The following is a 12544-nucleotide window of genomic DNA, read 5'->3' as shown; positions in this document are numbered from 1 at the left end:
GCTTTTGTGGCTGAATGAAAGCAAGTACCCGCAGCAATGTTCCAACATCTTGTGAAAAGCCTTCCCAGAAGAGTGGAGGCTGTTATAGCAGCAAAGGGGGACCAACCCCATAAGTTTAATGATCTTGCAAATATACATTTTGATAGGATCTTGAAACCATGGAAAGGGAAACCTGTCCATCTATGAGTAAATTACCCTGATTAACTCTAGTGTTATCGCAGTTTACATAGCTATTCATGGCTCTACCCACTCCAGGAAAAAAAAATAAGTCACGTGAGCAAACAATATTTCATTTTATTTGGAAAAAAAAAAAAAAGTTAAGGGTATATTTATATAATGAATATAAGTGTAGAGGGCTAAAACTATTGCATATCAAGGCATTAAACCTATATTAAAGCTTATATTATCCCTGGGGCGGCAGGTAGCCTAGTGGTTAGAGTGTTGGGCCAGTAACCGAAAGATTGATAGATCGAATCCCTGAGCTGACAATGTAAAAATCTGTCATTCTGCCCCTGAACAAGGCAGTTAACCCGCTGTTCCTAGGCCGTCATTGTAAATAAGAATTTGTTCTTAACTGACTTGCCTAGTTAAATAAAGGTTCTATCCTGAAACTGTATTTAGTAACTGGTTTTCCAGTAGGCTACTAAGAGACACAGCCAATGTTTAAAAGGGGGCTCTTTGCTGTTATACAGATTTAAAACGATCAATTTCCTGTGGATTGACAATGAAACCCTGTCTTTTTAAATTAAGCCATACTGAGTGTGCTACAATTCAAATTTGTAGCCCACTCTTCCTCCAGAAGAGGAAGAACATTACAAATGTCTAAACTCCAATGTACTGATAGAGGATACATCAGTTTTATTGGAGAGAATGTATAAGGAAGTTTATTTCACGTTTATGAATGACATTGCAAACAACGACGGTAAAATTGTCACACAAGCAGTTAATCAAGGTGTATGGAGATGTATTCTCTAAACAAACTTATAACCAACTCATTGCACCTCTGCCACAAAAATGGAAGAGGAAATTACTTAAGAGAAAGGAATTAGTTATTTTGTCTGCCACCAATTAAAAATCGTAAATGGCTTAAAATGACCAATATAAATTGTTAAAAAGTATCCGTTTCACTTGCAGTCAAGAGGGTTGACAACCGCATACAATTCAAGATAGTTAGGAACAGATTTTCATGAACTGCTATACAAAACCACAATTGACGCATCAATCTGTTATTTTCAATTCAATCTATTATATAAAATTCTCGCTACAAAAAGAATGTTCAGTATATGGGGCATTGGACAGTCAGACCTGTGCAAACTGCCATGCGGAAACCGAATCATTAGGGCATCTCTTTTGGTACTGTCCATCGGTGCCAGGTTTTTGGAGTCAGGAATGGTTGTCATAATAGGGGCGGCAGGTAGCCTAGTGGTTAGAGCATTGGGCCAGTAACCGAAAGGTTGCTAGATTAAATCCCTGAGCTGACAAGGTAAATATCTGTTGTTCTGCCCCTGAACAAGGCCCCACTGTTCCTAGGCCGTCATTGTTAATAAGAATTTGTTCTTAACTGATTTGTTTTATTAAATTAAAAATTATATTGGCTCTGCAAACTGTATTGTTGTGGGATTTGAAGGGCAATGTTGCAGATGGGAAGGTTCAAGCCCCTAGTGAGAGGCCATGGTAGAATGAAGGAATGTATTGCAAGAGAAAATGGTAGAATGATGATTTACTGGGAAAGATGGGTTGATTTGTGGCTGTCTTAAGGTTGGAAATAAATAAATAAACATATATACATATATATATATATATATATATATGATTGAGGTCATCCAATCAGGGGGGAGGATGGGAATGTGATTATTGTATGTTTTGTGTTTAGTTATTTATGTTGTGTGTTTTGGTTTCACGCTGTGAGCCGTGTGTCTGCTGGTCCTGGTGGTTATGGGTGCGCTCGCTTCCATGCCCGGCCAATTGTACATGTGTATTATTGTAGCGTCACCATCCTTATTGCAAAAATAAATACAAATACAAACATAACTTTAGACTACATATTCATTTGACAGAGGTAATGAACTGTCCATTGATCAGCACAGCAATTATTAAATGAGGACTATGTTTGCAAAACAAGTGGTTCTAAGCTTATTTCAATATTACACGGGTAAACTAACGGTGACAGAAATCTGGAACACAGACAAGCTCTATATCTATATGAGTGACTGTGTCCAACACCTGTTATGTTGGGCACCTGCTGACCAAAATGGAATTACGGAAAATATATCATTTTTCACAATGACATGTATAGCTAAAATAAAGGTTTAAGGAAATACAGGCAGGCACCACATTACTACAAGACAAACCAGTTCACTCACAAAACCACCGGCTTGATTAAGTATAAAAGCGAAGTCTGCTTTCATATAATTAAAAAGAGCATGGAAAGGGATAATGTCTTAGTGTATTCTGTAAAGAATCCAATACTTTACCTTGTATGAATTAGGCTGTTTGAAGGTTTTAATCCTAAACAAATTTCCTACACAGCTACTGTAGTATGTAAAAGCTGTGTGCTGGAAAACCTTGGTAGAGCATGGGTGAAGTAGGCATTTTTATGTTCGTGTGAATTTATTTTATTTTTCAGCTTCAGACCAACGCTTACTTCTCACTTAAAATGTAACTTTTTGTTTAATATAGATACAAATTAACCATATAATGACTAAAGGGGTGACCTGTAGGAGTGATGAGGCACCCAAGTGATATAAGGCAGGGGGGTTTCTACAATTGTATTATAACTGCATTATAATGCAATACTAATGCATTGCATGCTATTGCATTCATTACGCATTTCATGCTATTGTAATAGGCCTACATCCATAATCTAAATCAATGACAAATTAGAACTTTGTAAAAACATGACACCCATTGAGCTCTAAAGCCATTGAATGTCACTCTGAATTGATAGCAGCTGTCAGACAAGCTCTGTACAGAAGGACAAAAATAAAACGAATGTGTGACAATATCAATAACCTGTTGTATGAATAAAGCTTGAGACGTTTTTTCAAAGCACCGAGAATGTGACCTTGCACTCGAGCTATAACCCAACATTCTGTCAGGACAGGAGTTGCTACCCCTTTAAAAGTGTACATTTTATAGCCTCAATCGCACCATAGATCACTTTTTATTTGGCAGCTAGCACCTCTAGAGAATAAATGATTCAGATAACCAGCCAAAGATCCTCAAGGAAAAGTCAAGAGCAAGAAATTAACAAATTGACCCTGAACAAAACAGACCAGTAAGTAGATGCAATGTAGATTATAGAGCATAACACGTATACAATAGAATAGATTCGTTAGTTTTGTTTTCCCCAAACCATCAAATCCACATCACCTTTAATTCACACTAAGCTGGCTTCATTCATACACGATGGCATTAATTAATGCTGTTATGAAAGCATGTTTTTCACCAGACAGACACTAGACCATTTTCATTCATCAAGGACTCGGTCAAAATTACGCGGCTCAAAATAAAATGTTATTAAGGTAATTATAGCAATATCATCAACCTTATATGCTGGACAAAACCTGGCACGCGTCAGTAAACTAGCATTTTAGAAATACATGCTGATAGAGGATAGCCTAATGTCAAATGGTGATAGACTGCATTTGGCCTAATGTTATGCTACTAGCTACTACTGTTAACACACCATGACAATGAGCAGACATCAACCGTACAAATAGTCCCCTTACCTTCTCCTTTTTCACTCTCGAACTGTCAAAAGCGCAGCCTGCCGCACAGGAAACAGACGTGTATTTTATTTGATCAAAGATTTATTATATTGACAAGATGGTCGAGTGACCTCTCTAACAAGGGAAAGACATGTCCTTTAAAGATGGAAGGCAGGCGAGATCAGGTGGGACCATTCTAGCCAATGAGAGGGTAGATACGCGTGAAACGGCACAACAGGCACAGCTGAAATACTCCTAGTCGATATTCATTAATAATAAGGAATTCCCATTGACCACGCCGACAAAATGGGGAAAACAAGTCTTTCCAACTGACCGCCCACTGTAAAAGAGACAACTTTGTCGCATTGTTGTACATTAACAAAACATTCTGAAAAGCTCCTGTGTTGTTCAATTTACATGTAACCAGGTCAAACATCCTGACTTACGGTTTGCAATGCTCCAACATAGGGAAATAGAGGCTACAAGACCCCTGTGGCTTCAGGCTATTCAGAGTGGGAAATGTTGGGGCCTAGTTTCCAAGTAGGCTACACGTAGCTATGAGTGTGAAAAACATATAAATCACAAGACATTTAACTTGTTTAGTATAGTCCATTTACATGTAACTCCACTCACGACGTGTAGCTGCACAGCCAAGACTAACACAAACAAACTTAATGTTCTGTCGCCGGTAGCTAGCATTCACGTGGCTGATATCATGAAAAGGGGCATGAGGGAAGCCCTACAATGTTTTTCTAAGTAATGGTTTGACCAGTATCAAAATGTATTCCCTGTATGGCCAGGTAGTAATTTGAATATTGGAAGGAGTGGGCTGTGGACTTCGCCTAGGCAGGCACTTACGGGATCGGAGTGGCGATGGGAAACGGCAGTGGGGGCGAAGCGGACGCCAGCTTCATGGGAGAGGAGTTCAAAATGAACCTGGTGGTTCGATCAGAGCTGAAGATGGGTAAGGGCAGCCCAGTGCTCACACGCCGCTGTGTCAGCCTACAAGTAGGTCCAGCGCAGGAACCCTGAGCTGCTGAAGCAATGGGAGTACTGCGGCCAGCCCAAAATCGTGGTTAAAGCTCCGGATGAGGACAGTGTGATAGAACTGCTAACCCATGCCAAAGTAGGGCTGCCTGTCTTTCTGCTCCAAGATGCAGGGAGGACCCAGATAGCACCAGGGTCCCTTGCTGTGCTGGGAGTAGGCCCTGGACCCACCGATCTCGTGGACAAAGTCACTTCGACACTTGAAACTGTATTAGATACAAATTAGGACTTGAGTTTTCTGTATTGGAAATAGGATAATCCTGGTTCACAAAGAAGTGGTCATCTGGGAACTATGTATATACATTGAGAGCTCCAACCATGTCATCCTAGCAGAACTGATACCCAGACCCAATAGGCCTACATCTTTTGCTGTGCTTAGAATGTGCACTTGTACTTAAACTACCCCAAACCCATCTGAGCACTGGCTTGCAATTAAAACACTATTGTACATCACTCATTTGGCAAGCATAAAGCCATAGTGATACGGATTTTCCCTAAAGGATGCCTTGATAAAAAGGTTCATAAGAGTGAAGGTAGACCAACAAACATTGGCCGTGCACAGCAGTCCTATTGCATCGGCCGTCATTTTCAATTAATTCCCTGGCAATTCTAAATGTTGGAATCGCCACAAATCATTGACACCTGTGCATGGCCGATGTGTTAGTCTATCATCCTTACAAACATGACAGACAAAACAAGGTTGAGAAGGGAACAAAAGAGACCCGACCAGACTTTTCTTGACAAACAAGAAGCCTTTATTTTATGTGGAAAAGAAAACCGCCGTTTCATTCATCATGATCCAGATCCTGCACAATCAACTATTTGAGTGCACACTTAAATCTAGTCATTTGTTTTGAGAGTATAGGGTAGAGGGAGAGTTAATGATTCTTTGTATACACACACAAGCCTTTGATAAAAACACCAAATTACCAGTCTCTTCAATTAGATCAGACAAATATAGGGCGAGTCCCAAATGGCATCCTATTTCCTGCATAGTGCAGTACAACCTTTATGGGCCATGGTCAAAAGTAGTGCACTATATATAGGGAATAGGGTACCATTGGCCACACAAAGAAAACCTGGCAGGACATCAAGGCTATTAGGTTTTATATCCTCTTCTGTACAATCAAGAACAGTGACCTAGAACACCACGATATCCAGCATATACCAACCAACCGCAGCACAAGGAGGGGGGGGGGGGGTTTAGTAACATACACAGGTCTGACTGAACTAAAGAACAGAGCTTCTTTAATTCTCGTAATCAATCCATCCAAATGGAATAGTCCCACACGAGCACTTTACAGCATGAGGAAAGGAAAGTGTCTTTCACGCAGCTGAGTGAGATGCAAAGACACCATCGACTTCATCTCTACGCACGTTCTGACTCAATGACTAACTGGAGAGCCTGCATAGGCTTGGGATGGAAGGATAAAACTCACTTTTGGAAATCATGTTTGTATGCTTCTTAAAATAATCTCTCTAGAGCTATACAACCCCTTTAACCCTGTGTAGGTCATTACTGGTATTTGTACATAGTGTTTCTAGTTTGTGGGTCATGGAAGCAGCAGTCATGTTCAAATATAGAAGAACATTGTAGCTTTTTCCTTTCTGAATATACAATAATTAAATGCATTTTACAGACTGATAGAACAAGCTGCTCACACATCAAAATGAAGAGATTCTACATTAGTTTCTTCACCACAGAGTGCAAATCAGATGCTTCACAACATACCTTTGTTTAATTAAGAAGAGGACTCACTCTTCCCACAAGCCCCCTCATTGTACATAAACCATTCCCCATAAAAAAAAATGGCATCTAGTAAATATAATGGAATGTGAAAAATTGTGATCCAATCTTTTTCTTTGACAACAGAAATAATGTCCTTCATGAGTTTTTTTTAAAGGAAAACAAAAACAAAATAAACTGCTTGTTTGAATCCACTAAATGTTGTGAGAAGATGGTAATAGCCTAGTGAAGGACTGAGCTGAGAGAGATGGATGGGCTCCAGGGCTTGCCAGGAGACCTTTACATGCCGTAGCCAAAGCCTGGTTGGGCCTGAGGTGCCTGGGGGTAGCCTGCAGGAGCCTGGTAACCGTAGCCGTAGGCCTGCTGGGGGGGCACGGGCACGCTGGGGCCAGCAGTCAGCATAAGCTGGGGTGTGCCTGGAGGAAAGAGATAGGCATTACACATGTAGGGCTGACACCAAAGATTAGAATCTATCCGGAATTGATTAATTTACTGATTCAAATAATTTGATGCCGATTGATTTGACTATTTAAACTTATCTTTTAACATGGCGCACAAGCCACAACTCAACTCTAACATTCCAGAGTGCCAAGGAAGCCCAACTTTTATTTTTTATTTTAATGATTTTTCTTTTGAACAGCAGACTGTAGAGAGAAGACAGGTTGAGGAGATTGAGTCAAAGGGCAGCCGGCCGGATTCAAACCCATGCCGACTCTGCCATAAGTGTTCCAAGGTCAGAGGCAGTAGCCACTGGCCCACACGGAAGCCTAGATGCATTGTTCACAAGACTACAGCCTGTCTGCTGCAGAGGGACAAGAGAGCCACGAGAAAGCGAGTGTTGATCAGTTATGGACATAAGTGCTGAAAACATGTTTGCTCACCATTTACTAAGTTATCAGGACCTATTAGGATGAGAAATACCAGAGTTTTGGTGCAGGTACAGCAGACTATACGAATATTCGTTAGAAATGACATCTGATACGAATATCAAAACCTTTACACATCTTATCAATCTGTTTACATCTTATTTCCTGTCTTTACTACTTAGAGCACAAAAGGCTGGGTTACGAGAGTCATCTTCACTGTTTGAGTGAGTTGGTGTGAATGGCTGTTCTCATTGGCCGTGTCAGATTCTTGGCTGTGAATGATTCATGAGGCACTTACCATAGACGATGGGTTGTGTCTCTGTTGCCTGCTCCTCCTCTTTCCTTAGGGACTCAGAGGTCTCCAGCTTGTCCACCTGGAAGAGGTCAGAAAGAACACAATGATAAACAGCTACAAGCAGGAAGGCCAGAGAAGACTAGACGTGCTGGAAAAGCCTTCATTAACTGTTCTTTCATTTAGTAGTTGAATTAATAGGACTGTTCCAGGTGTGTATTCGAGGTGATTATTCTTTGCAACACATACAAGGCTGCTGTGAGCTGCCCCTTCGTCACACATTTAAAACTAGTGAACAAATATGAGAGATGACCATTAAGATGTGTGTGAGAGGAAAAATACTTTCAATGAAATTTGGTCCCTCCATTCAGCCACTCTTGAAGTGATGTTTTCGGTATAGATTAACATTGCTATGTATGCAGAGAACCAAACCCATATCAAGTATGCAACAGGAGTACAAAATCTCATGATCAACATTTGACCTTTGTCATCTGAGCTATTTTAATGTAGCGATGTTAACTGCCAGGCGGTGATTTATCTAGGACCTATTCACCCTACCCCTGAAATCAAACATGCTTAGTTTTAGCTCAATATCAGTCCACTGTAACTCCAATGAGTGACCTTAAGCATTGCAGAAGCAGACTGCCAAAAGTTGTTAGGGAGAAAACGTAATTGCGTTTGAAAGTTGCAGTAAGAGGCAAGATGCATTTTGCGCTAGTAAAAAACAACTTTTCACTATTTTGTTCTCACTATTTTTCTGTGCTTCTCAGTGCTGAAAATGGGTTCAGTTCCCTCCATACCTCTTGTAAAGAACATTAAAAATAATGAGTAAATCTCTTCCCACAAAATCCCAACAAACAGAGGCGTCATTAAAAAGGAGAACATGCTACAGTAGTAGTGTTACAATTGGTTAAAATAGTGTGCATGAAAAAGAGGCAAAAGTACTGAAGCGCAGAGGGAGTCAAAGCTCAGGATGATTGGTAGTCCAGCCACTCGGGGCCCATCAACCAACAGCAAGGCACAGCCAACAACATCTCCTAGAGGCTCTCAGTGACGCTAGATTCTCATTGGCAGGTGCTCAATCACGTGCATATTTTCAAACCAGAGAACATTTCCCAAAGTGCAGGTACCATTACCCATTTTTCATACAAACTCTCTTGGATACAGTGTAAAGGTCTGTGAAGGAATGCACTTTTCAGCTACTGCCCGTGCAAAATGAACTAACTTCAACATTAATTAACAGACAGATTTTATTTTCTCCACCTCTAGTGCTGCAGCACAAGTTGTATTTCACTATCAAGACTTCAATATGAGAATGAACTCAGTCATGAGAAATATATAATTTCATCACTACAAAATGGCATCACTACTGAAACATTTCTGGAGAAGAAAAACCCCACCAGATAAGTGTAGCCATAGTAGTACGGTGCCGCTGAAAAAAAAAAGGTTAAGTGCCTTGTTCAAGGACAGACATATTTCATTTCTCACCTTGTCGGCTTGGCCAAATGCTCTAACCGCTATGCTACTTTCAGTCCTAAAAAAGTGCATTCGCTTCACAAACTTTGATCATACAATGCATTTCTTGGCTTACAATTTTAGTACTATGGTTAAATGCAGTCTACAACTGGTTTGCAGTCTATTTTGAGAGGGGGTCTTAACTACGTGCCAGCACTCAGAAGACTCAAGACTGAGTTCATTAATGGGTGTTATTTATTCTACAAAATTAACACTCTTGGGGCATCAAAAGCATTTTAAGGTCATTGTGGGTTCAAGGGTCAGGACTGGGAACCAGTGGCAGACTGGCATCAATGACAGACTTCCTCAGACTAAGGGTTGTCAGTGGTGAGTAACTACAGATCTACTAGACCGCTCTGCTGCCCAGTCAGAGAGAGTCCAGTTGAGAAGGCACTACTGTGTGTGTGTGTGTGTGTGTGTGTGTGTGTGTGTGTGTGTGTGTGTGTGTGTCTGTCTTTGGAAAAGCAGCAGTGTAACTAACATATGGGATAATTAAAATAAAACAATGCATGCAGATTCCTGATAGCAGTGCTCCAGGCTAAATTAACCTAAATTAAAGAACGAAACAGCAAGAGAGAGATGGAATATAGGAATAGACTTTCACCTTTTCCTTAATTGCATCAACCTGGAAGGGAATTCAAGAAGCGCAGCTTAGAAAATAAAAATAACTCAGTTTACCATAGTGCAGAGACCGAGAGAGAGCAGGCTGAGACAGCATACAAAGATGGGCAACCAAATATCCACACAGTAGAAAAGAAACCCAAACTAAAAGAAAAGACTAACACACTGCTGTCTAAAAGGTAGTCTGGAACAATTTCTTCCTCTAAAATGCCTTGAATTTCTCTAGTTTAATTGTTAAACTATCGTTTCTATCCTAAGAACTATTGTTTTGAAGATAGCGAGATCTCACTACAATGATTAACCTACCACATTTGCATGCATAAAAATACAGCTGCTAGTAAAATATGTAACTGTTTTCCACTTAGTAGGCTATAGGTTCCATTCACTAAACTACTATTGAGAGCAGAGCAGTATAGACTGCATTAGCCCTGTTCTATTGATAGACAGACATGGTTGAACTTGTGTTCTCTATGTCATTGGCTAGACTAGAGAGCTGCAGGACTACTATTCCGTTCAAAGCCATATAATACGTGTGTGTGTGTGTGTGTGTGTGTGTGTGTGTGTGTGTGTGTGTGTGTGTGTGTGTGTGTGTGTGTAGGTACAGTTGAAGTCGGAAGTTCACACACACTTAGGTTGGAGTCATTAAAACTTGTTTTTCAACCACTACACAAATTTGTTGTTAACAAACTATAGTTTTGGCAATTCGGGTACGACATCTACTTTGTGCATGGCACAAGTAATTGTTCCAACAATTGTTTACAGACAGATTATTTCACTGTATCACAATTCCAGTGGGTCAGAAGTTTACATACACTAAGTCGACTGTGCCTTTAAACAGCTTGGAAAATTCCAGAAAATGATGTCATGGTTTTAGAAGCTTCTGATAGGCTAATTGACATAATTTGAGTCAATTGGAGGTGTATCTGTAGATGTATTTCAAGGCCTACCTTCAAACTCAGTGCCTCTTTGCTTGAAGTCATGGGAAAATCAAAAGAAATCAGCCAAGACCTCAGAAAAAAAATTGTAGACCTCCACAAGTCTGGAAATTGCTTCCAAGGATGAACCAAACGCCTGAAGGTACCACGTTCATCTGTACAAACAATAGTACGCAAGTATAAACACCATGGGACCACGCAGCCGTCATACCGCTCAGTAAGGAGACGCGTTCTGTCTCCTAAAGATGAAGGTACTTTGGTGCAAAAAGTGCAAATCAATCCCAGAACAACAGAAAAGGACCTGTGAAGATGCTGGAGGAAACAGGTACAAAAGTATCGATATCCACAGTAAAACGAGTCCAATATCAACATAACCTGAAAGGCCGCTCAGCAAGGAAGAAGCCACTGCTCCAAAACTGCCATAAAAAAGCCAGACTACGGTTTGCAACTGCACATGGGGACAAAGACAGCCCTTTTTGGAGAAATGTCCTCTGGTCTGATGAAATAGAACTGTTTGGCCATAATGGCCATCATTATGTTTGGAGGAAAAAGGGGGAGGCTTGCAAGCCGAAGAACACCATCCCAACCGTGAAGCACGGGGGTGGCAGCATCATGTTGTGGGGGTGCTTTGCTGCAGGAGGGACTGGTGCACTTCACAAAATAGATGGTATCATAGAGGGAAAATTATGTGGATATATTGAAGTAACATCTCAAGACATCAGTCAGGAAGTTAAAGCTTGGTCGCAAATGGGTCTTCCAAATGAACAATGACCCCAAGCATACTTCCAAAGTTGTGGCAAAATGGCTTAAGGACAACAAAGTCAAGGTATTGGAGTGGCCATCACAAAGCCCTGACCTCATTCCCATATAAAATTTGTGAGCAGAACTGAAAAAGCGTGTGCGAGCAAGGAGGCCTACAAACCTGACTCCGTTACACCAGCTCTGTCAGATGGAATGGGCCAAAATTCACCCAACTTATTGTGGGAAGCTTGTGGAAGGCTACCTGAAACGTTTGACCCAAGTTAAACAATTTAAAGGCAATGCTACCAAATACTAATTGAGTGTATGTAAACTTCTGACCCACTGGGAATGTGATGAAAGAAATAAAAACTGAAATAAATCATTCTCTGCTATTTTTCTGACATTTCACATTCTTAAAATAAAGTGGTGGTCCTAACTGACCTAAGACAGGGAATTTTTACTAGGATTAAATGTCAGGAATTGTGAAAAACTGAGTTTAAATGTATTTGGCTAAGGTGTAAACTTCCGACTTCAATTGTATGTATGTATGTATGTATGTATGTATGTATGTATGTATGTATGTATGTATGTATGTATGTATGTATGCATGTATGCATGTATGCATGTATGCATGTATGTATGCCGAGCAGACAGGCACATGCTGACTCGTTCAGTCACAGCAGTCCCACATGCAGTCACCCAGCATCCAATGACGAGCTCCACTTACTTGGCACTGAATATCAATGACAAGAAAACAAACTATTGGACACTAGAGAGAGGAACTAAAGGTCTTGAGTTCCTCTCTATAGAGTCCAATAGTTTGTTTTCTTGTCATTGATATTCAGAGGGTCCACCACCTTGAAACAATGCATTAACACAACACTTGTCCTGTACCCATTGTCTGTAATCTGTTGAGTACAGTAACATTTAGTCAGAGCATTAAACAAAAGAGCAATTACCGTGTTTTATATGGAAAAAGCTTAACAAAAAGCTGTAAAATGTTGAACAAAAGAGGGGAAACAAACAAATGACATGAGTATAAGGAAAAGCAGCTGAGAGGTTTGTTTAGC

General features: G+C 40.4%; 2 protein-coding genes and 1 pseudogene across 10 annotated transcripts in view; 1 reads left to right on the top strand and 2 right to left on the bottom strand.

The window, feature by feature from the left end:
* LOC115154331 (vacuole membrane protein 1) overlaps window positions 1–3985 on the bottom strand; it is a 107408-nt gene extending 103423 nt beyond the window's left edge. Inside the window, exon 1 of the mRNA XM_029700457.1 lies at window positions 3732–3985. The gene's annotated coding sequence lies outside the window, so the exon portion shown is untranslated. The remainder of the gene's footprint in view (window positions 1–3731) is intronic.
* Window positions 3986–4489: 504 nt separating this feature from the next.
* Window positions 4490–5022, top strand: LOC115154332 (peptidyl-tRNA hydrolase 2, mitochondrial-like; annotated as a pseudogene).
* A 467-nt stretch (window positions 5023–5489) lies between these two features.
* LOC115154329 (clathrin heavy chain 1) overlaps window positions 5490–12544 on the bottom strand; it is a 54485-nt gene continuing 47430 nt past the window's right edge. For 2 of the 9 annotated variants that reach the window (XM_029700441.1, XM_029700442.1), the window contains 4 exons: window positions 9782–9802; window positions 7669–7744; window positions 7386–7406; window positions 5490–6920 (listed from right to left, as the gene is read on the bottom strand). In XM_029700441.1, coding sequence (XP_029556301.1) covers window positions 6784–6920; window positions 7386–7406; window positions 7669–7744; window positions 9782–9802 — 255 coding nt within the window. In that variant the 3' untranslated portion in view covers window positions 5490–6783. Of the gene's footprint in view, window positions 6921–7020; window positions 7149–7385; window positions 7407–7668; window positions 7745–9781; window positions 9803–12544 lie in introns of those variants that run through there. The other 7 variants (XM_029700444.1, XM_029700445.1, XM_029700446.1 and 4 more) reach the window with 5 other exon arrangements.

This window comes from Salmo trutta, chromosome 19 (assembly GCF_901001165.1).
Source record: "Salmo trutta chromosome 19, fSalTru1.1, whole genome shotgun sequence".
NCBI lineage: Eukaryota > Metazoa > Chordata > Actinopteri > Salmoniformes > Salmonidae > Salmo > Salmo trutta.
This window is presented reverse-complemented; position numbering and strand designations above follow the sequence as displayed.